The sequence below is a fragment of the Platalea leucorodia genome (genome assembly GCF_965183815.1).
Source record: "Platalea leucorodia genome assembly, chromosome: 8".
NCBI classification, from domain to species: Eukaryota; Metazoa; Chordata; class Aves; order Pelecaniformes; family Threskiornithidae; genus Platalea; species Platalea leucorodia.
In genome coordinates, this window is record NC_138830.1 from 35,092,062 (window position 1) to 35,114,722 (window position 22,661).

Consider the following 22,661-nt stretch of genomic DNA (forward strand, 5'->3'; position numbering starts at 1 on the left):
GCGGGAACAGCGAGGCCACCAGCATTGCCCGGGAGGGCAGGGGTGCCCAGGGACCATGCCGGAGCCCTCGGGATTCACCGAATGGCATTGCCTTCCTGGGATGGCCTCTGCTGCCACGGGCTGCTGAGGGGGAGCCGGTGATTTTAGGCAGCAGCTGGGCAGGCAGTGCAGGCAGCGGCAGTGCTGGCAGCCAGCCATTTTTAGCAAGTGTTACCAGGGCCCTTTCACCTCTCCAGCTCCTCACCCCACGGGGTACCGCTCTCTCCAGCCCCCCAAGATGCAGGTTTCCATCAGCGGGACCACAACCCATGGCATTTCAGCACGCAGCTCTGCAGCCGATCTCCAGCCATGCCTGCCTCACCATCCCCGCAGCTCTCTCAATGGCACCAGCGTTACCCCAACACCCAAGCGGCTTTCTCCTGTGTTGACCTCCGCTCAGGACCAAATGCATTCCTCACACGGATGTTTACGACAAAGCAGCAAGATGCTTATTTTTTTCTTTTTTTTCCCTTTTTTTTTTTTTTAATACAAGAGCTGTGTATTTAAAAAATATACAATTTTTATTTTTAATTTCTACAGCATAACCCTGTGGGATATTTTTTGTAACAAACAGTGCAGGACCCTACCTAAACCAATTAATAAAACATCCAAACTCCTGCGCTGCCTTTGGAGCGGGGATCAGGTTCTGGGGCCTCTGCCATCACTGCCGCCCCTGCTACGGTGGCACTGGATCAACTCTTGTCCCCGTTCACTGGGCCAGGGTGTTCAGAAAGGATGGAGAGGTGGGGAGGGATGCCAGCTCACACACAGGCATCCCCAAATGGATGCTTTTTGTTCCTTTCAGTGCTAAGGGTGCTGGCCTTCAACAGGTCATGTCCCCAGCATCTCTGGAGCCAGGGTCTCTGCAGCCAGGCCAACCCACTCAGCGGTCCCCTTGGGGACAGGGGTCCTGATGCCTGCCCCATCCCTCCACCAGCTGCTCTTCCCAATTGTTTCGGCTGAACCAGTGAAGAAATAAAGGATGGGCTGGGCTCAGGAGTCCACGTCCCTGTCCGTGAGTATCCAGCACGCCCACTTCAGCATCGCCTTTGAGATCCTGTGAAACCAGACCAGGGGAGCCAGGGTGAGAAGGGACGTGACTGGGGACACGCCGCCACACGCTGGGGCAGCCTCGTGACAACGGGTAAGGCCGTTTGGGGACCCGCTGCAGGGATGCGAGCAGCAATGCCCTGCTGCAGCATTGCTGCTCGGCATCCCATGGGGGGAACAAGGAATGGCTGTACAAGGCCATTGCTGCACTGACCTGACAGATCTTATCCGCTCACAGAGCTCGGGGCTCGGTGCCTCATATCTGTACTGGACCGGCTTCTCCTTCACGTACTGCAGAAGTGAAGGGGAGGATGAGGCTGGTCTGCCCAGCCACAAAGCCCAGAGCACAGCCCCCACCACGCAGCCTGAGACCCCAATACACATAGGAAAACTCTGGAGTCTCTCCCTCAATTGTTTCCTGCTCTTCCAATCTTATTTTACTTGGAGAGCTGGAAGATGCTCCAGCAACTGTTGGTTCCCACCCAGCTCAGGCTCAACCATATCTTCACCCAGTGCCCCAGATCCTCCTTCGGGAGGGTTGGGGCCACCATCTACATCGACACCTACTTTCAACTCCCCATCCCCACCAGGTGAGGAAAGGCCTTGGGGATGGACACCAGTGTTGGGGGGACACAGAAAGCCTCCCCGGGGACCACCCCCCCAGGGGACCCCACCAGCTGCTTCATCTTTACCGGCTGCAGAGCTCTCTGCTGCTCCGGCCTGGAGCTGGGGCCGCTCACTGGAGATGCTTGCTCTTCCTCCTCCTCTTCCTCAGAGAGTTCCTTTCCATGCCGCAGCCCTGTCTCCTCCTTTCTGCTCTTCTTCGCGCCCCGCGTGCTCACAACCTCCGACCTCCTGCCTGTACCTCTCCCCCTGCCCCACAGGGCACCTCGGGGATGCTGCTGCCCACGAAGGGCTGGCAGTGCCTGGCCACCTCCTACCAGCAGCTTCCTCTTGGCACCCGCAGCATTTCCTCCCTGGGTCCTGGCAGGAGCCAGACCGTGCTTTAACATATCTGGAGGGAAAGCTGTGCCACTGGAGTCCGCCTGCTCCCTGTGAGGCATCCCTTCGGGCAGGGATTGCAAGCGGCTGCTGGGCAAGATGGGAAAAGCCGGAGAAAGAGATGGCAGGGTGACCTGACAGGCCCCTGATACCTGTGGGCCTTGAGCAGGGCAGGGGGCATTGCAGGCTGCCTCCGCAGCTGACGTCGCCTGGGCAGTGCCAGTCTGCACCGGACTGGTATTGCCGTAGGAGCGGAGCAGGGAGGGAGAGGAGGTCAGCATCGGCAATTCCTGCGGCAAGCCCTCAGAAGAGTCCTGGCTGCATGGTTCCAGCAAGTCGGGGGTGTTGCTGTCAGCAGCCACATCTTGCTCGGTCTTTGGTGAAAGGTCATGCTGAAAGGTCTTCTCTGGTAAGAGAAAATGCATGGTCAGGGGCTGGTGGTGGCACCTGCCCCAGCACGTCAGGTTGGGCAGGAGATATTGGAGCTGGAATGATGCAGGCACAGGGCAATGGGAACGCTACAGCACTGCTTTTTGGCCAGGGGAAAGCAAGCCAGCATCCAGGATGAGCTACATGGTCACCCAGTGAGAGGAGAGGGGCTGTCTCCTGCCGGCAAGGCAGGCTGGATGCCCTGGGGCATGGGGACTCACCATCCGAAGAGTTGAGGATCAAAGATATTGGGGGGAGCCTGTTCCAGGGGTTGTCCAGGGATCCCTCTGAGCTGTCTGACAAGGCTGTTGACTCTGCAGCTGCAACAATGTAGTCACGGGGTTGATTTTGGCAAAGAAAGCAGCTGCCCACTCCCAACCCTATGGCAGCTACAAAGGTCTCGGATGAGATAGCACTCAAGGGGAGCTCAGAGAGCCCTTTCCAGCCGAAACTGGGGTGTATTCCAGCCAGACTCCTTCCACGACCTCAGCCAGCCCCTGTAGCAGGCAGCAGAGAGGCAGATGCTGCCCAGAGAGCAGGCAGGTGGGAGGAAGACCTTCTCCTACACACTGCACTGTCCAGGGCAGCAACTCCCTTCATCTCCTCCTCTACGTAGAGCTCCTGCAGGTACTTCTGCAGCAAAGCTTGGTGACGCCAAGCCCAGTGAGGTGACACAAGCCCATCCCAGTGCCAAACCACAGCGAGCCAAGAGCCCACACTTGGGCAGGTGATCCAGGCTCTCTGATGCCATCAAAGGGACAAAATTTGTTGTGCTCCCAGCACAAAAAAACAAAGGTACTCAGCTTCAGGAGGCTGCAGGAATGGGACCGTTCCCTGTCTGCTCAAGGCAGGGCTGGGAGTCCTGATCTCCCAAAGACCTGGCCATGCCAGTACCTCCTCTGCTCAATCCAAGAAGACAGACTGAGCCAACTTCAAAGGAAAACACTAGGAGGCTGGATGGGATCTGGAAGTCTCACTACTCACGGCTGGCTTGGGATATGACACTCTGGTCGCCTGGCACTGTCCTGTCATCGCCGCTCTTCCTGGAAGTTGCTTCGATTTTGTCTGCAATGAAAGGGGAACTGCTGGTCGCATCCCAGCACGGTGTGCAGCCAGAGCAAAGCCAGGCTTCTCCCCATCCCAGGGAGACCCTTACTTCGCATGCTTGGGCACTGAACTGCCCACCTGCCTATGCCACAGACGAAGCCACCGCACTGACCTGCCTTGGAAGCATCACAAGCAACTGCCTCCTCCTCAGGAGGGATCACCAGGGTGTTGGCTGGGACCTTGAAGATGTCCTCACCCTGCTGAAATGAGATACGTTACGTAGTTTTCACTGAGCAGTCCCACTCGAGCTGCAGGAGCCCACCCGTAGCTGGTAGCTGAACACCATCTCTCTCCCCAGCAAACCTGCAGCTCTGTCCACCGCTCTTCCTTCTCCCACCCCTCCAGGGCAGGGTACCCACCATGAGCAGTCTCAGCAGCCAGACTGACCTCTTTCTTGCGTTCTGCCTCCCACTGGGTGACAGGAACCTCGTCCTTCACCGTCACTGGTGTCTCCTTGGGCATCCGTAAATCCAAGCATTCCTCAGCATTTTCCTTCAAAACCTCCAGCTGGTTCTGTCCTATGGCATCAATCAGCTGAGAGATGGATGGCTCTGGAGCAAGAACACGTGAGTGTTAGTGGAGAAGACACCTTAATTCAGGCAAGCCTCACTTGCAAAAGCTTTTACTCTGCTGCATGACTGTCATGTGCACTGGAACCTGTGGAAACACACAAAATTCTGCATTTCCTTTGCTTCTAGGAACTATCTTTCCTTTTTCCACACAAGTCCTGGAGCAGCAGCATGAGCATGGGCCTGCAATGGTCCACACTGCATTAGCTGTCAGCACCATCTTGTCCTGCTCTGGGCTTAGCAACATCGCCTTGTGAGATCTGGTCAGATTTGTGCTGCCTCTGCCTAACTCAGACCAAGCTGAGAAGAGCCAGGAGCCCCACCAAGCAGCCAGAGCATTGCTTACCGCCCCCCCTCAACCCTTTACCTGAGCTGGGAGCGTTCTTCAGAGCAAGACTCCTCCTGCAATGACCAAGGAGAAAACAAAGCCTGGTTAGGGCTGGGGCACATGCAGGCCCACAGCCCTTTGCAGCTCTTGGCCACAGATCGAGCACCCTGGCTTGGGAGAAGCAGCTTGTAGAAGCAGTGGATTCCCCACTGGGTGCTGGATCCGGCCACGGCTCAGTCTCCCAGGAATACCCATCAGGGAGCCCTGTTCCTAGAGATGGACCAATGGAGACCCCTGAGGATCTCCAGAGTTGGGGCTCCAAGTGTGGAGTGAAGAATGAGCTGTGCAGGGTTTCACCCACCCAACCAGGCTGCCCACAGCTGGAAGAAGCAAGTTCCCCACAGGTATTTCCTCCCAGCTTTGCCAGCTCAGAGGAAGAGGCCTCTGTGTCACCAGGATCTCATTTTGCAGTCACCAGGATCTCATTTTGCGTGGTCTGCTCAGCTCTGTCACATCCTGGGACAGAGTCCCACAGGTTAACCAGGAGCTGCCATAATGTGTGCCTGCCCTTGCTAGCCTGCTCTAGCCCCACTCAGAGCCTGCATGCTCTCATCATGGTGTCTGGATACGTTCCCCAGCAATGGCCAGCCCTGTACTTACAGCCAGAGCTCCTTTATCTTTTGCAGCACAGAGGGCTCCTGGTTCCTGCAGCAAGAGAGAAGCCAGTTACCGATTCCCTCTGCATCCCCATCTTCCTTCACAGCTTGTGATGGAGACAATTCCTCTTTCGAAGAGCAAAAAGTCCCCACCACAACCAGCTCACACCAGGACTCCCAGGGTCAGTGCTGTTCTGGGGAGATGAGGAAGCCTCCCCAGAGCAGAGCCCCCCGCCTGCCCCATGGGCCATACCCGTCGGATGACTCCAACCTCTGCCTCTCCATGGGCAGCACGATGAACCGCTGGGCCGTGAGGTAAAACTCGCAGTCCTCCTGTGGGGCAAAAGGAGCTGTAAGGCAGAGGCACGCAGTCCCACCTCCCCTGGGGCCAGCGAGCACCCACACATCCAGCCCAGCTCTGCCACCAACCCTTCAACTAAAGTGAGGGCCCCCTCACAAAGGACAACCCCCTTCAATGGGGGGTTTGTACCCTCCTACATCAGCTGATGGCTCTTCAAGAGCCACATGCCAGGCTGGGCCAGCCTCAGGGCACAGGGACACTCCTGAACACTTGCAAGGGGAGAGCAAGCAGCTCTGCCACCAGTGGTCCATGTAGGTCTCCTGCAGCTGCACAGCAGCAGGAGGTAACAGCTGGGTGGCCCTGGGGGAGATGCACCACATCTCCATGGAGGGATCATACCATCCCCTGCCCCAGTGCCCAGGCCAAGCCATCGTCACTGCCACAGACCCTCCCTCGAGCAGCACATGGAAGGAGCTCAAAGCAGGTAAGCATGCAGGAAGCAAGGCAAGGTCAAGGAACAAGTTGCTTCCACTCATCAGAGCACTTACCAACCTGGCCTCCTCCCGGAAACACACCGTGTACTTCTGCAAGACGATAATTCTGCAAATAAGGCTGGAAAGCCTGAGCTGCATGTGGGTGCTAGGAAAAGAGCAGAGCAGGAATGTCTTGGGAGAGATGAAGAACGGAGCTGGACCACCCAGACACATAGCTCCCCAAATAGCTACACCAACCACATCAGGGCATGCTGGAACACATCTCAGCAGGAGCATCAGGGACCAAGGGCTCCTGGATCCTCTAGCTTTTTCCTGCTGCTTATCCTTGGCTCTGCTACCAGCACCCTGCCAGTCTAGGAGTGTCCAAATGGGGAAACTGAGGAAAGCACTGAAGGAGCAGCCCAGGCTACTATGGTTAATGCTCTGGCTCCTTTCACAAAGCCCATGGGCTCTTTAGTCCTTTCTAATCACATCTACACAGCATCGCAGCTTCTGCCATCGACCCCTGCCCATCCCAGCCAGCCAAAACCAGAGCACCAAGCACCGGCATTCCGGCTTTCTTCTCTTAGTAGCTCTTTCACACAGATTTCCCACCCTGTGATTGCTTTAGTTTAACACAACCTGAAACAAGACCAGGCAGGAGCCCCACTAGCAGCTGTGGAGAACTGCTGTCCCAGCCACAGCCAAGTCACGGTGGAACCCACTTTTCCTCTGCCCGCAGAGCTTCGGACGTAATGACCACGCGGATGTAGTAGGACCCATCTGAGACCTGCAGGACGGCATCTTGGAGGACCCCAGGTTGGCCTGGAGCAGTTGAGTCACTCAAAACCTATCAAGAGATTGAGGAAGGAGGGGGGAAAAAGTCTCACTCAGACTTCCCAGTAAACAAGGGTAGGACACCAGGTCTGGCTGAGGGCCTGGACTCTTAGGAGAGAAGGTCACCATTCACCACGAAGCCAGGTGGTAACGCTTATCCCAAGGCCAGGGGGTCCCAGCTGGACTGAGCAGCCTCCAAGCTAAGACAGAACAAGGGACACGCCATGTTGTGCAAGAGAGCAACTGAAGGCAAGGTGAGAAAGGAGCCACAACCAAGCATTTTTTTACCCAAACCAGCAGCAGGAATCCAGGCAAAAAGGGTCTGGGCAGGCTTGGGACACGTGCTCCTCTGCAAAGCAGAGGGAGACAGAGAGCAGCAGTAACCAGCAGGATCATTACAGCCGTTCCCTTCTGAATGAAGTTTTTGGTGTAGCAACCCTGAGCCTGTACTAAGCCATGTCCATGCTGGGTCAAAACAACCCCCGAGGGAAGCAATAAACTGCTCCTCCAAATCTCATACCTGCTCCATGGGGAGCTGTGAATCAGTCCTGACCTGTCCTAATCCCTACAGCCCTGGGCTTCTCCTGGTACACACCTACGGTTTGGTCACATACGTCATGTATTTTGTTCACCTGACTGGTGATGCTGGGACACGAGGCACAAAGAGGGGATGTGAAATCGCATGTCCCACCGTGCACAAAAGCCACCGGCATCTGACAAGGGGTGCACCCATGTCCTTTAATAGGTTCCCACCATGCTAAAAAGACAAGTTGTCATCAGCTGGGACCTTCTGACAAGAGCCTGCCAAACCTACTGCATAAACTCCCTGTACAAGCCAGCAAGGCTTGCTGCTGGGTTTAAGGATGCCCATGCCACCAAGATCCTGCTCCCGTCGGTATCACAGCTCAGCCACCCAGCAGTCCCCGCAGGCCATGTCCCCTCGCCCTGGTGGGAGAAGCCCAGCGTGCAGGTGGCTGGTCCCACCACATGCTCACTCACTATGGGCAACTCTTGATTCCCAGTGGAGGCAGAGTGGCTTAGTGCACGCTGCAAGAGAGCACCGGTACCAGCAGCAGGCAGGGCTGCTCACAGGACTGGGTAAAAAACAAGATAAAGAAGGTAGGTTTGGAAGTTATAGACCCAAAACAGATAGAGAAGGCAGGCAGAGCTGGAGCCCAGAGCAAGCTGGAGAAAGGCTCTGCTGCTCCAGATACACTCCCAACCTTCATTAATTGTGGAGGACTCAGGTGGGGGTAGGTTGGAGAGTGGTCATGCTGAGGGAACTCTTCCCCACTAATCCCTTGAACCCTAGTGGGGCTCCGCTCCTTCACTGCTGGGTCTTCATCAGCCCAGGAGCAAGAGATCTCCTGCCTGGGAGAGGGGACTGGGCCAAGAAGTAGGGAACCAGTGACTTCACCACCTCCATGTCTTCAGATGGGATGGGGAATAGGACCACAAGGTCTTCTCTCTCCCGCTGTCATTTTTTTCTCCCCATCCCATTTCTTCTTCCATTTAAATCACAACCTCCATCTTTCTCCTGTTAGTAAGGAGACATCTGATTTGTCTCAAACATCTCATTCCCAAAAGACATTAGGAGATTGCTAACAATAATGTTGTCCATGATGGGATGCTGCTACAAGCACCCAAAGGCTGCGAGACAACAGCAAACCAGAGCACTGGAGCTGGGTCTCTCCAGCATCCAGCTCATGACTGCAACCCATCACAAAGCAGAAACCGCACTCCCTGCCTGTGCAGGTCTCACATCTGCTTGTGTACCCGGTTGTCTCACAGCATCTTCATCCAATCCCTCCAAATCCACAACTAATGATAAGCAGCACTGACTCCACTCCGTTGTTTTCCTCCTGCTTCGTTCCCGCTGCCCATCAGGCCTCAAACAGGCAAGAGTCGCCTCACTAAAGCTCTCTCCTGCCACGCAGGGCAGATCAAATGTCAAAGACATCGCCAGCACCGCACAAAAAGCTCTCCAGGAACTATGCAGGAGCAGGTCTTGTGCTTCAGAGCCCCATGCCCTGAATCACCATGCAAGAGGCTCTCCCAGAAGAGCCAGCATCCAGGGGAGGATGAGCTCATGGTCCCACCAAGGCTCACCACCAGACAGGACGAGACTCCAGACACCTCGGCAGGTCCTGCTTCTGCCTCATGCTACCCACTGTCAGGACCACCCTAAATGACATGGTACAAGGAAGGATGGGACGCAGAGAGGAGCAGGAGAAGGAGGAAGGCAAGGCAGCCTGCAAGGCTAGGAGAGGACATGACTTTGGAGACTGTAAAATCTTTGGATGAGAGCACGGCACACCTACTGGGGTGCACAAGTCAGCCAAGGCCACCAGAAATGGGCAAAGCAAAAGTTCTTCCACCTCAAGAAAAATATATCAGGGACTTTGAGGAGGAAGGGTCACCCACCCACAGCCACTGAATTGGGAACTGCTGAACACTTCCAGGAATTTGGATTTCAAACACTGTTAGAGCACTTTAGGACAGTCCCCCTCGGTCCTTACCCGCAGGACCTGCCCGGCCAGGAGATTCTCATTGGCATCCAACTGCTCGTAATTCGCCAAGAGGTTCACAATCCAAGGCTGCAAGACGTAGACTTTAGGAGAAGACATGTTTTTGTTCTCATACACAAACCTATGGGACAAGAGACGAGGCACCAAATCAGAAGAGCGAGACACAGCAAAGCTCCGGCATCCCAGGAACGGTTTTGCACCCCAAACATAGCCACAACCCCAGGGGCTGCCTCAAACCCAGCCCAAATCCACTTGCTTCTCCACAAGGACACCCATCCAAAGGGAGCCGTGCCGAGGAAGCTGCGCTGCTGGGGGCACGCAGGTCCTGCTGCATCCCGCTCGTCCTCCGGAGCGGGGACATCTCCAGGCTCTGGAGCCGCGTGCAGGCCGGGTCAGGCCTTTTGCAACTCTCCCACCCAGTTCAGGACACTTTTTTCCCCCCCCTCTTCCCCTATTATTATCCCCCAATAATTATTCTCTTGTGCCCAACACTTAACCATCACTCTCAAGTGCGAAAGGGGGAAGGGGTCTCTCTTTGCTAGATAAGGGCCGTGCAGCAGGGCTTGGGGCAGGCAGGGGTTTGGGGACAGGCGGGGTGTGGGGACAGGCAGGGACTGGGGACATGCAGGGATTTGGGGACAAGCGGGGTGTGGGGACAGGCAGGGGTTTGGGGACAGGCGGGGGCTGGGGGCAGGCGGGGGTTGGGGGCAGGCGGGGGTTTGGGGACAGGCGGGGGCTGGGGGCAGGCGGGGGTTGGGGGCAGGCGGGGGTTGGGGGCAGGCGGGGGTTGGGGACAGGCGGGGCTGCCGGCCTAAGCGCCCCCCGGGCTCCCCCACCTCACCTGGGCCCCAGCGCCTGGCACCGCCCGGCCGCCACCCCCGGCTGCTCCCCGCCGCCGGCCCCACCGGGACAAGCGGCCGCCGCCGCCGCCGCCATGGGCCCGGGCAGCGCGGCGAGACGGGGCCGCGACCCAGGAAGAGGAAACGCGGCCCAGCTGCCGAGGATCCGGGGCGGAGCGGCTGGCGGAGCCCGCCCGGCCCCGGCCCCAACGCCACCCGCGTCCCCAGCCTCATCCCCATCCGCATCCCCGTCCCCATCCCTGGCCCATCTGCATCCGCAACCCCATCCGTATCCCCAGCCCCATTCCCGTCTGCATACCCAACCTCATCCCCATCGCATCCGCAACCCCATCCACATCCCCAGCCCCATCTGCATCCCCAGCCGCAGCCCCAGCCGCAGCCCCAGCCCCAGCCCCAACCTCGTCCCCAGCGCCATCCCCGTCTGCAGCCCCAGCCCACACCAGGCTCATTGCTCTCCTCCAGGCTTTTCCTGGGCACACACACGCTTTTCCCTGTTGTTTGGCCTACTTTCTGTTACCGCTTCCCATTCACTGGTTCACGCATGATGACAAACCATCACTGAAAGACTACCTTCTTTTCGCGTTGTTTCCTTTCGTTTTGACCCCAATAGCTCTAAGAAGCCCCAGGTTCTCCCCAGGTGGTCGCCCATGGGAAGAAGCATCCTTGCACAACGGGGTTGCACACACTTTGCCTCCTCTTGAGGCATTAAAGCTGCTTACCTGCTCAAATCTGGCCAGCAAACCAGGAAATGTTCAGGCACATGCTAAAGGGACGGCAAATGCCTCCTCTCGCGCAGGTCAGGGCTGAAATCAAGCCACGTAAGTCGTGGCTCGGTCCAGCCAGCATCTTTTCATCCCCAGGCCAGAGGCTGTGGCTGCATCAGTGGGCTTGAGTGAGTCTGGTGAAATGCCACAACAAGACTGATGAGTGCTACACAGAATAGTAGACAGCAGGGTTTGTTTTTAAAGAAAAAAGCTAATTTATTGGGATCTTTGCATAAGGTAGCACATGCATGGATCAAACCTCTTGAACAGGACAGTTGGTTACTGTCAAGTTGCAAAGGTCCTTGTAGCAGCATCTCCAGCTGGAGCAGGTGAGACTCCCCAAGCTTACACCCACCTGGTCCTGCACAATCACCCGCCTGATCTGTTGTTATTAATTATCTTAAACTACCTACAAAACATCTCCTAACTATCTTATATATATGTTCTGCTATTGCAAATTGTCTGTGCACAGTTTGGTCAACGCTGCAGCAGGAACCACCCGGGGAGGCCGTGGGATGCCCAGATCCTCCCCGCAGGGTGTTCATCAGCACATGGAGACACATAGGAGGTGCTTCTCCATTGACTTTAGGCACAGCAGGAGCTCCTGGGGGATCTTCAGGCCTGTCCCGAAGCTCCTGTATCCACCAGTCAGAGGTTTTCTTTGGAAGGCAGCTGGGAGTTCAGTCCATTGGTGCCTCACCACTGCAGGAATGAGCTGGGGAGTACCTGGGCTACCCTGGGACTGGATGTCCGTCATGTGCTGTGTGTGCACCTGGGCACAGCCCCAATTCCCAGCCACAACACAGTTATACCTGTGGGGGAAACTGAATTTTATCCTTCTACCATGCTTACAACTTAAATACTGTAGCTGTTGTTAGAGCAGACCGTCAGGAAATGGTTGCTCTGGAGGGTTTCCAAGTGGTCCTGGCAAGTTTCTAGGTTTTCCAGCCTGTTGTGGTGGCCAAGGTACACTCGCCTGTGCCAGCTGCTCCATCCCTGACCCTGGCTTTGGCGTTGCACAAATTAAAGCCAACAAATTGCACTGTGCAGGGTCAGTGAGTCCACCCTTGCCTGCCTGACCTTGGGTGAGGGGAAGGACAGAGCCTGGCGTCCTATGAGGGAGGGTGGCGGTGGGAAGGGACATCTCGGTGCAGGAACACGGGTAATGCTGGCCTGCAAAACCGAGCAGCTCAGGTTTCGTGGAGCAGGGAAGGTACAAAGAGCAGCTTTGCAGACACTCAGCCCAGGGCATTCCCTGCCTGGGCAGGACACTCCTCAGCTGCCAGGAACGGTGGATCGTGGGTATGGACTACAGCCAAGAGACTGGGGTGCAGGCAGAGAATTTCCTAGTGCCACGGGCTGATGCAAGGCCTCGCGGGAAAATGCGAGATAACCGAGTAGCAAAAGGCATCTGCAGAGTCAGGGCGAGAGCAGTGCAGTGGCGGACGGAGCAGCATGGCAGGGCTTTGCGTCCGCTCTGTCCTGGTGACTGGGGCCAACCGGGGAATTGGCCTGGGGCTTGTCCGGCAGTTCCTGGGATTAACAAACCCACCTGAGTGGGTCTTTGCGGCTTGTCGGGACCCCAAGGGACAGCGAGTGCAGGTGAGGCTGGGCTGGGACACAGGGGGTTGTGCTGGGGGACGGGAGCACTGGGTGGCAGGGCAGCAGGTTGGAGCAGGGAGGGGGTTTGCAAAGAGCTCGAGCTGCAGCTGGGCACCCCAGGTGCTGCAGGACAGGGCAGCCGAGTTGGGACAGCTGTGAGATGAGCTGTGCATGGGATGTGCAGAGGGGACAGTGGCACGTGACATGTGCGGGAGGCACAGAGCCCCATCTGAGGGGAGCAGGGCAGCCAGAGCAGGGTGCTGGGCATGAGGTGGTGCAGGGATGGAGCCGGAGTGACACGGGCTTTGCCTGGGAAAGGCTGAGCCTCTGCACAGCTGGTCCAGTCTCTCCATGCCCACATAGTTTCCTCTCTTTCAGGAGTTACAGAATTTGGCCTCCAGGCACCCCAACCTGGTCATCATCCCACTTGGTAGGTGCCCCAAAGTGGGGGTCCCTCACCTCAGCTCCCCTGGCGTGTGCCCAGGCACTGTGCGCACCCTGGGAGCCCAGTGCCAGGAGGGAGCCGTGCCAACGGGCCAGTGCCTTTGGTGACACCGGGTGCTGCCATCCCTGGGTGGGACACCGGGGGCTCCAAGCCACCACGGGGACACGGGCACTGACCTCCCCCATGCCGGCTCTGCAGAAGTCACCGACCCCGCCAGCATCAAGGCAGCCGCAGCCAGAGTTGGGGAGCAGTTGGGGGGCTCGGGGCTGAACCTCCTCATCAACAATGCTGGAATTGCAAAGCTGAACTCACTTGATAATGAGACGCTGGAGAACATGATGCAGGTTTACACCACCAACACAGTTGGGCCCCTGCTGCTGAGCCAGGTGAGACCCTCATCCCCAGCACCGCAGCACAGCTGCAGGGAGCATCCCTTCCCGTGGCCCTGAATCCCTGATCTGGGCCATCCCGAGGGGCGTGAAGGGCCAGTGGGAGAGGGTCCTGCCTCCACTCTGGTGCTCGATGGAGTCTCACTGAATGAGAAGCTCATGGAGCTGCGGGCTGGAGCTCAGGAGCTGGAGCCTGGCAGGCTGGGGCAGTGGGAAGAGGAGGGAGGATGCTCCAGTGCTGGTGCCAACGGTGCCCACTGTGGACGAGCTGGTCCTCTCCCCTGTGCCACCTCTGTGCGTGCCCTGGTCTCCTCTTTCTCCTCACAGGCGTTCCTGCCCTTGCTGAAGAAGGCTGCCCAGGGGAGCCCGGGCTCAGCGCTGAGCTGCAGCAAGGCAGCCATCATCAACATGTCCAGCTCTGGGGGCTCCATTACTTTTCCCTATGGTTGGGATCTGATGCAAGTTGTCTCGTACCGCTGCAGCAAGGTACAGCCATGCCACACTGGGGACAGATTTGCCTCCCCTGCCCTGTCCCTGCCATGGGGTCTGCACATGTCCCCTTGCAGCCACCCTTCCCCTCCCGCTGCCATCCCTGCCCTGTCTCCCCACAGGCTGCTCTGAACATGCTGACCAAGTGCCAGTCCCTGGGGTACCGGGAGCACTGCATCCTCTGTGCTGCTCTCCACCCTGGCTGGGTGCAAACCGACATGGGGAGCTCAGCTGGACACACGGTAGGAGTTTCACCATGGCGGGTCCATCAGAGCCCCTGTGCTGATTTCCACGGGAGGGAGTTGCTGCCCTGAGCCCCTGACCACAACCTCCCTGCCTGCCCCTTTGGGGCCCGGGCAGCTCCCCCTGCCCTGGCCCCGGGTGCCTGGTGCCCCCATCCCCTCGCCTCCCTGCTCGGCCCCTCTGCCCGGGGCTGGCAGCTTTCCCCTTGCCCTCGAGCAGCTCCTTCCCCTGGCCCTGGCTGCTCCAGGGCAGCCCTTAGCCAGGCCTCGGGCACGGGCTGCCTCTCCCCCTCTGCCCCACAGCCCCCCGTGACGGTGGACGCCAGCGTGCAAGGGATGCTGAAGGTGCTCTCCTCCCTCTCCGAGAAGGACACCGGCACCTTCCTGGACTGGGAAGGGAAGGTCGTGCCCTGGTGAGATGCTGGCCCAGCCTCCCGGCAGCAGGGCCCTGTGCCACTGCTCCCACCTGCCCCACATCCTCAATAAACTCCTGCCCAAGAGCCACCGGCTCTGCTGTGCAGCCCCGCTCCTTATCCCGGGGTGTGGTGGTGCCCACAGCCACCCCCCCAGCCCACGGCTGTCTCTGGGGTCCCTGCGAGTGACAGCCTGCGGGTCCCATGGCACCGTGACCACTGTCTGGAGATGTCCCCTCCAGGAGGAACCAGCGTCGGGGCAGAGCCCCTATCCCCTATCTCCTGAGCATCCGCAGGGCTGGCGAACACCCCGAGCACCCACAAGGCTGACTTTCCCCCTGCCTTGGCTGCGGGGCACCCCCAGGGCTGTGCTCAGCCTGGGGTGCCCAAAGGGCTGGGAGTTGCAGGGACCTGCTGCCCTCTCCCCTCAGTCAGGGGACGCTTGGTCACAGACGGGACAGGTGGACACGTGGCACTTGGGCAGCACATGGGGAGTGGGTGCCAGGCTCTGCTGGAAGGTTTGAGGCTGGGGGTGCGGAGACAGAGCAGAGAGGCATTAGCTCCTGGCGTTTATGGAGGTGGGGGGTACAAGGGGGCTGCAGGGTTGTCCATGGAGTGGGGAAGGGGGAGAGAAGCTGCTTCCCGTGCCCTTCCCCTCACCCTGGCAGCACGGAGCAGGCTGAGGGTGAGCGGGGTGACCACGCGCAGGGGTGAGCCAGCAAGCGGGAGGCTGCAGTGTGGGCAAGAGGCGCCATCCGTCTGTCTGTCCATCTGTCCATCACCAGGGCAGGCTGTTCCCTTCCCAGTCGAGGAAGGCTCCGGAGGTGTCCTGTGACAGGCTCGCCAGCACGGTCAGGATGCCCCGCACACTGTGCTCCACTGTCAGAGGTGCCTGCAGAAGAGGACAAGGAGCAGTGTCACCGCCATGGGCTGCGTCCAGCACAGAAAGCAGCAGGGCTTGGGAGACTGGAGGGTGCACTGTCTGGGGAGCAGCACCCAGGGTGCTCGTGAGGGCATTTTTCCTTACTGCTGCCCTCCCTGCTCTCTGGGCTGGGTGGGGGGGACAGGGCTGGCTATCCTGTGCACTTGGCACGTTGCAGCTTGCTGCCTGCTCCCTGCCTGCTCTGCCCCAGGAGCATCCCACAGCATCCCATAGCATCCCCTGCCCCAAGTGCCCCTGCTCTCCCCAAGAGGTGGGGGTACAGCGGGGGTCCTGCTGACCCTCCCCTGCACAGCCCAGTACCTTCTCCGTCCCCATGTCAGTCTTCACCCAGCCAGGATGGATGGCCGTGCACAAGATGCCTGTGTCTTGGAGCTCCGCAGCCATGCACCTCGTCACCATGTTCTGGGCAGCCTGGAAGAAACACCGTCGTGCCAGCACGACTCAGGGCACGGGTGGGCACGAGAGGGCACATTTCCCAGCCAGAAAGTGGCTGTGGAGGTGGGAAAAGGGACTTTGCCCTGGGGTAAAGTATCGCCACAACTGGCCTGAAAGGCTCAGTCCCGGGTGCTGCTGCTCTTGGTCTCCGTGCTCATGCTTGGGAGAACCAGGCAGGGTGTGGGTGGCCTGGGGCAGATGGGTGCCCCCATGGGCTCCCCTCCACGGGCACGGTGCACAGCAGAGCATCCCCAGCACCTCCCCTGGCACCTCACCTTGCTGGCACGGTATGGGTACATGGGGGCCTCCGGGACCCCGAGGCACAGCCCGATGGAGCCCAGTTTGGTGGAGACGTTTATGACTGCGGCCCTGCTGCAGCTCAGCCCCTCCTTCCCTGCGCCCTTCGCTGCCTTCTCCAGGAGCGGCAGAAATTCCTGACGTAAAGACACCGGCGCTCTGTTAATACATGACAAGCCCCGAGCCTGAGGACCGCTCTGGAGGTCTCTGTCACAGACTGTGGATGAACAGCTGGACAGACACCCCCAGCAGAAGGGCAGGGGATGGGGAGGATGCCCCAAGGACAGGACAGGCTCCAGCCTTTCCCTTCCATATGGAAGGAGTGAGGTGGCATGGCCAGCCCGGGGCAGGCAGCAGCTCCAGCTGGGGAGGAGCAAAGTGTGGGAGATGCTGGGGCTGGGCTCAGCTGCCTCCCTGCTCCTCTGGGTGGGCAGAGGAGACCCGCGGTCCTGGTCTTGCCCCCATCAGGCTGCCTTGTTTGAGAGAATGAGAACCCACCCAGCTGAGGGCACCTTTGCCACGGGGAACATCTCCCCAAGCAGGAGAACCCGAAAAGGTCCACACCAAGGTACCTTGGCAACCTGGAGCGGCCCAACCACGTTGGTGGCAAACACAGAGAGCATCTCCTGCGAATCCAGGGAGCGCAGCGTGGCATGTGAGCTGACACCCGCGTTGTTGATGAGCAAGTTCAAGCCCTGGTCCTTCAGATGAGACCCCACAGCCTGTACGGCCCCTCGGATGCTGGGCAAGTTCACTGCGTCTGCTGGGGCAAAAAGCAAAGTGGAGGAGAGCTCCAGCCAGTCACGCAGTGTCTGCTGGAAAGCGTGCTGTGGCTGGAATGGCTCTCTTTAAACCAGCATTATCCAAAAAGAAAGGACCAGGTTTAGCAGGTCAGGGTGTTAAACACATCAAAATGAGCAGCAGTTTGTGCTCACCTCTTGGTTTTGCAGCCTTAGCTGAATTAAACCGTGATTTGGCTCCTTTTTGGTCAGATGGAGGCTACTGTTAAAAAGAACTTAGCTGTATTTGCTTTCTGTATTCAAGGAATCTATGATTGCACAAGGGATGCTCGGTCCTTGCACACTGTGGCTCCCTGTTTTATTTCCACCAGGAGCCAATGCAGTCGGATGGACACATTTTAAGGAGACATCTTTGGGGAAACAACCTAACTACACTCTTCGAGCCCTTCTGTATTGCACAGCAGCTATAGGGGCTGTTAACATAGGGGAGACACGTTCGTTCTGTTGCTGAATTATGTGAAGATCTTTTCTGGTTGATATCCATGCTGACTGATCATTTAGAGCTACCTTTGCTTTTTTTAACAATTTGTCCTTAAATTGATCTTCCACAGCACAACTTCCCATAGCTTTACAGCCATTTGTATGCAAAAATCCTTCCTTTTTTCTTTTCTTTTTCTTTTGTTTAGATTTTTTTTGCTTCACGTTGTTACCAATGAGGATTTGGAGCTGACAGATGAGCTGAGGTGAGTACAAGTAATAACAGATTTGGGATATAACCTGCAGTATTTGTTTGTAGGCTCTGAGTCTGAACCTCCCCATCTCTACAGATGCTCCCGCCAAGCTGTGGGAACAACCTCTCTCAAGCAACAAGAAACAACTGACCTCCCTGAAATTGTGCTAACAGGGGTAAGCATTTCCAGTGCCTGTTTCATCACTTAAATGTTGGTATCTCTTTGAAAATCTGCAATGCTTTAATTGCAGGATTTTTTGGCTAAAGCGATAGCAGTGGTATTTTTTAAGTTTATGTTCAACTTTTGGGTTTGCTTGTTAGGATGGGCATCCCCTACCATGTGCTTGCCCCACTGAAGTGGCCGTTGTTGATTTAAAGGGGGTTATCTAAACACCTTCAGGATCTGAAGTGGGACAGTTAGGCCAACACTAAACTTTGTATAATGCCTTTTAATATCCCAAGTACACCACCAAGCCCTTAAGATCCATGAATATTCATGCATATGGGCATGTTTGAGTGTGCCTTTGCTCCCATGCACATTTCTGCACACATTTTTTGCAGGTGCTAATCTGGTGAGCCTGATGGGTGGGGTGGGATTACAGAGCTAGATTTTTTTTTTGCAACACTTTGGCCCCCGAGCTGTGTTTCTGTTCTCATGCTTAGACAAGACTGACTTAGCAAAGGTTTGCAGGGCTGAAGATACCCTTCCTGGAGTATTTTGTACACTGATGAGCAGCAGAACAATCCTTTTTCCTGGCATTTTTAACTAGCCTGGTGGCTTTATGCTTTACTTAAGCAAGTATTTGAGTGGCCCCGGACTTGTACCACCTTGCCTTGTGCAGCATGGACCTTTGTAGAGGTGTCATGAAAACATTTTGGGGGAATTTGATGAGATAATCTGCTGTGGGGCTGCCGTGCATGAGGGGATGAAGCCTTGGGATTTGAGAGGGCATGCATGGCCAGCTGCAGGACATATCACAGGGTGCTTTGTAATGATGTCTCTTTGGATAATGACTGAACAGAGTTCAAGGCTCCATCACTCCACCATGTGTGAGGGATCTTTTAGTCGCTTTGGTGAACAATTAATTGCTCTGTTCGGACTAGCTGAGTCATTGCTCCAAGGGGCCAGGCATACAGGACCAGCACATTTCTAGTGCTAGGCCAGCCACATTTGCTGAAGGAACAAACTCGTCTCCTTCGAAGAAATAAGATAAGGATGGGAAAGAAAGAAAGAGAGAATGAGAGGAAGCAACAGGTTTTATGCATTTTGGAGTTAATATCTAACTTGCCTTTCTGAAAAGTGCATTCCTGTTACTGGCTTGAAGCTAACCTTTCCTTAAGATGGAGAAAGACAGCAATTGAAGCAACTTCTCCTTTTTAAAAATACTTTGTTGCCATTGGATTTTTCATAGCTTTTTAGCTTATTTTGGGACTTTATTGATAGTCTGGGTTTTAGGGTATATGTGTTTTAGTAAAGGTTGTTTATTTAGTGGGCAGCCCCTTAAGATGTCCCTTTTTATGTTAGCCATGCTTTGGTGAGCAAAGTAAGCGTGCTCTTCCCATCACATACTGCTGGTTGGGGCTCGCAGGTAATTTTAAAGATGCTGTTTTTTATCACAGAGAAGGTGTTCTACTTTAATAATCTATTTAATAGTAAGAGAGAGATTTGCTTCCTCTTTTTAGTAAAGCCTGACTTACTTCAGGAATGCCTTCTTTGCTAAGAAATGCTAAAAATTTACTTGAACTTTTCAGGTGATTTTTAACAAACAGGTAGATAGGTAGAAACCGATATGGTATCTGCATTGCTTTGATTCAGTTTTCTTATTATTGGCTCTAAGGAAAGACTCAAACTTATTTAGAAGCTCTGGTTGCTTCCTACCTCACTTACAATAGTGATAGCAATTCTGGTGCAAACCCTTCCTTAAAACGCCTCTTTTGGGTTTGGATGGGTTTCTCACCAACTCTTCTTAAAAAAAAAAAGAGGCTGTGAGCAGCCCCTGCTCTCTCAGACACTGCTGTCTGCCTCCTCAAGACACAGCTGCAGGAAACAACATTCCTCAGCCCGGTGCTCCTTATCTGCCCATGCTTCACCCCGTGCTGTCCTCCCCAGCGAGCCCCCATCCCTGCCCCGCACCCTGGAAGCTTCCTGACTGCAAATACCCCAACTGTGGCAACACCAAGTGCTGCCCTGGCTGCTCTCCCTTTTCTCCCCCAAGTCCCTGTGCTGTCCAGGTCTGTTTGCCACCTTCTCCTGCTGCTCCCCAGCGCTTCTGACAAAAGGCCACCGAATCTGGGCTGCCTCCATCGGAGCAGGGAAAGGACATCTCTCCAGTCCAGGCTGCAGACATCTCGAACTGGAGCATGTCTCCAGGCCTGAGCATCAACTTGGGATACCACCACCACCACAAGGCCAGATTTCCCATATGCATCCTTTTAGCCTATTTCTTTTCTCCCTTTTTACCAGAAGCAAAGGAAATGCTGACCATGGCCACCTCCAAACAGACCCCAAACCAACTCTGCTTCTTAGGAACCATCCAGTAAGTTTGCTTGCTGTGCCCTGCCTTGCTTCACGTTGCAAACCTTCATGTCCCAGCCCAAAACTCAGGCACTGTATTTAGCATCTTTGGGAACAGAGGTCATGCCTTTCCCATGAAACTCACTCAGCTGAGGTGTCCGGACCCACCTCTGCCTGCCTCTGAAGCCGGTTTGACTGCTTCCAGCCAGAGGACAGCTCTTCTTGGAGGGGGAAGCCTGCCCAGATGTGCACCCATCTCTCCCCGCCTGGCAGGGCTGGAGCTGCCTGGCTGCCAGTATTAAGGCAGGCTGCCCAACAAAGCTGCCTCCAGTCCTGTCCCCAAAGCAAGCGGAGGGCTAGAAGCAATGCCAGGTGCAAGGAGGGAGATTGCTCCATACCTAGCTGGACCAGTTTGATGCTGGGGTGCTGGGCAGCTAATTCTCGCAGGGCCTGGAAACAAAGTGATGGAGCAAGGGAGGAGGTTAGAAGTCACCAGCGGCAGGGCCAGGTCTCCCACCCCTGCTCCCAGGTCACCCCAGCTGGAGCCAGGACAGGGTCGCTTTGCTTTTGCTGGGGAAGGTGTGTGGGGATGTTCCCAGCAGATGGAGCACGGTGGCATCCCCGCAGCCGGCAGGAGAAGGGGTGCCGCTGGGCTCAGGCACTGCCCCCTGTCCTGGGTGATCCCAGCATGGAGACGGGGTTGGCTGGCCATAAGCACGGCCAGGAGCAAGCGCTGAGGACATGGGCACCATGTCTGCCCCTCCAGCCTCATCCCACCCGGCTGGGTCAGGCACTCCCATAACCGCAGGGCTGGGGGGTTACAAGACCCCGCCAGAGCACTCCTGCGCCCACTGCCGGACCACCCAGCCAGGGCCAGATCCGGCAGAGACCTGGCAGAGCTGCTGGGACCACAAATACCCTTCGCCCACCTGGCTCTGGACCATCCCCGTGCCCTGTGCCCGCACTGACCTTCCCTCTCGGACCCTCGGGGTCGCGGCAGGTGGCAAAGATGTGCTGGGGGGGCCAGGGGCTGGCAGCGAGCTGCCTCACAAGCTCCAGCCCGATGCCCCGGTTGGACCCAGTCACTAGGACGCTCCGAGCCAGCGCAGCCATCTCCACGGACACCGCACCAGGTAGTGACACACAGCAGGATTGCCACCTGCTCGGCGTGAAGAGGAGCCGGGCACAGCCCAGGGTGTGGCTCCGGGCACCCACAGGGATGGGGACAGTGCCAGCACCAGCCCTGGCCCCTCGCCTGCCCCAGGCAGAGCCAGGGTCCCAGGGTGGACCCAGGGATCCCCATAACTTCGGCACATGGGGCTGCATATCTCCTGCATTACCCAGATCCCCACCGCTTTGCTCCTCTAAAGCCCCAGTTCCCAGAGTCCCTGTAACCACAGGAGAAGGGTCACCTCTACCACAAGCTTGGAAGAGCACTTGGAAACACCACCAGGAAAAGGAAAACAGGTCCAAATCTGGCTGTAGGCAGCGATCTCCCAGTTTGAGGGGTGAGTCTGGGATCATTGAACCCGGGAATGCTAACCCAAAGCCCAGCCTGGGAGGCGCAGGGAGGGCATGTCTAACACTGCAAGCCAACTCGTGCCAATGCTTTCATCCAGAGCACCCAGGAGCCAACGGAGAAGATCCTCAGCTCCCTGCAGCCCCGTCCACCCACTGCTGGGGCACCAAGCTCATGGCCATCACCCTTCTCCTTGCTGGAGGACAATGCTGGATGCTTATCAGACCAAGAGATGTCTGCAAAGCCAAAGCTCCTGCAGCCCAGACCAGCCTCTGGGCATGGATTTTTAGGAGGCAGAAGCCATAAGGTGCTAAAAGAAACACAGAGCTGCCGTTTAAAAAGCCTCAGCTGAAACTGAAGAATTGGGGCAACCTGAATTTAAGGTGGGCGAGGAAATAAGAGGAAAGTAGCAGGGATGGATCTGTCACATCTGGATGTGCCCAAAGGGACACATCTGTTGCCCAGCCCCGCTCAGCCTGGCAGAGAGGACAGAGCTGACTATTCCCCAAGTATTTGAGTGGTTCCAGGTCTGGCAATCACCAAAGAAATACTTGAGCCAGCAGCTGGGAGATGGTGAAGGGGTTCCAAGTTTGGAAGATGTGCTTTCAGGCAACACAGAGCATGGAGAGGAGGAAGCAGTGATGTTTCCTTCCATCTTGGTGGGCAGACTATGGCCCCCATGAGAGGTAAGCATGCTGGGCGTGGATTTGGATGGTGTTAGATCCACTGTAGCAGGCATTATTGAGGGTGTAATCACCCACGCCAGCAATTGCACTGCACAGACTTGCCAGCTCTTGCTGCTATCTGCAAGCAGCATCCGGAAGAGAGTTCCCATTAGGAACCAACAAGACTGGAGTTTCCTCTTTTCCTTCCAGGCTCCTTGGGAAGAAGAGAACAGACACAAGTGAAGAGGGCTGCAGGACCAGGAATGGTGGGAATGGCCACAGGCCAGCACCAAG

The 22,661-nt window shown here is 56.7% G+C and overlaps 3 protein-coding genes across 6 annotated transcripts; 1 reads left to right on the forward strand and 2 right to left on the reverse strand.

The window, feature by feature from the left end:
* Window positions 1-581: 581 nt before the first annotated feature.
* On the reverse strand, window positions 582-10,276 carry ACD (ACD shelterin complex subunit and telomerase recruitment factor). 4 transcript variants are annotated; one of them, XM_082320019.1, is made up of 14 exons: window positions 10,161-10,276; window positions 9,311-9,440; window positions 6,680-6,804; window positions 6,030-6,120; window positions 5,434-5,513; window positions 5,185-5,229; window positions 4,564-4,598; window positions 4,015-4,178; window positions 3,740-3,824; window positions 3,505-3,585; window positions 2,742-2,840; window positions 1,782-2,497; window positions 1,304-1,380; window positions 582-1,096 (listed from the first exon to the last, which is right to left on the reverse strand). In XM_082320019.1, exons 1-14 carry the CDS (start codon window positions 10,253-10,255, stop codon window positions 1,033-1,035), a joined length of 1,887 nt encoding a protein of 628 aa, XP_082176145.1. In that variant the 5' UTR covers window positions 10,256-10,276; the 3' UTR covers window positions 582-1,032. The 4 variants fall into 4 exon arrangements, with proteins under 4 accessions (XP_082176145.1, XP_082176144.1, XP_082176146.1 ...); XM_082320018.1 differs by having other exon boundaries at window positions 3,740-3,827; XM_082320020.1 differs by lacking the exons at window positions 6,030-6,120; window positions 6,680-6,804 and having other exon boundaries at window positions 3,740-3,827.
* A 2,122-nt stretch (window positions 10,277-12,398) lies between these two features.
* On the forward strand, window positions 12,399-14,527 carry LOC309594364 (C-signal-like; the record flags this gene model as incomplete). The annotated part of the gene is made up of 6 exons (XM_082320038.1): window positions 12,399-12,545; window positions 12,924-12,975; window positions 13,189-13,376; window positions 13,707-13,865; window positions 13,991-14,110; window positions 14,414-14,527. 6 exons carry the CDS (start codon window positions 12,399-12,401, stop codon window positions 14,525-14,527), a joined length of 780 nt encoding a protein of 259 aa, XP_082176164.1.
* Window positions 14,528-15,301: 774 nt separating this feature from the next.
* LOC309594368 (C-signal-like) lies at window positions 15,302-21,311 on the reverse strand (the record flags this gene model as incomplete). Its single annotated transcript, XM_082320044.1, has 6 exons — window positions 21,153-21,311; window positions 20,582-20,633; window positions 16,771-16,961; window positions 16,177-16,335; window positions 15,767-15,877; window positions 15,302-15,415 (listed from the first exon to the last, which is right to left on the reverse strand). Exons 1-6 carry the CDS (start codon window positions 21,294-21,296, stop codon window positions 15,302-15,304), a joined length of 771 nt encoding a protein of 256 aa, XP_082176170.1. The 5' UTR covers window positions 21,297-21,311.
* Window positions 21,312-22,661: the final 1,350 nt, after the last annotated feature.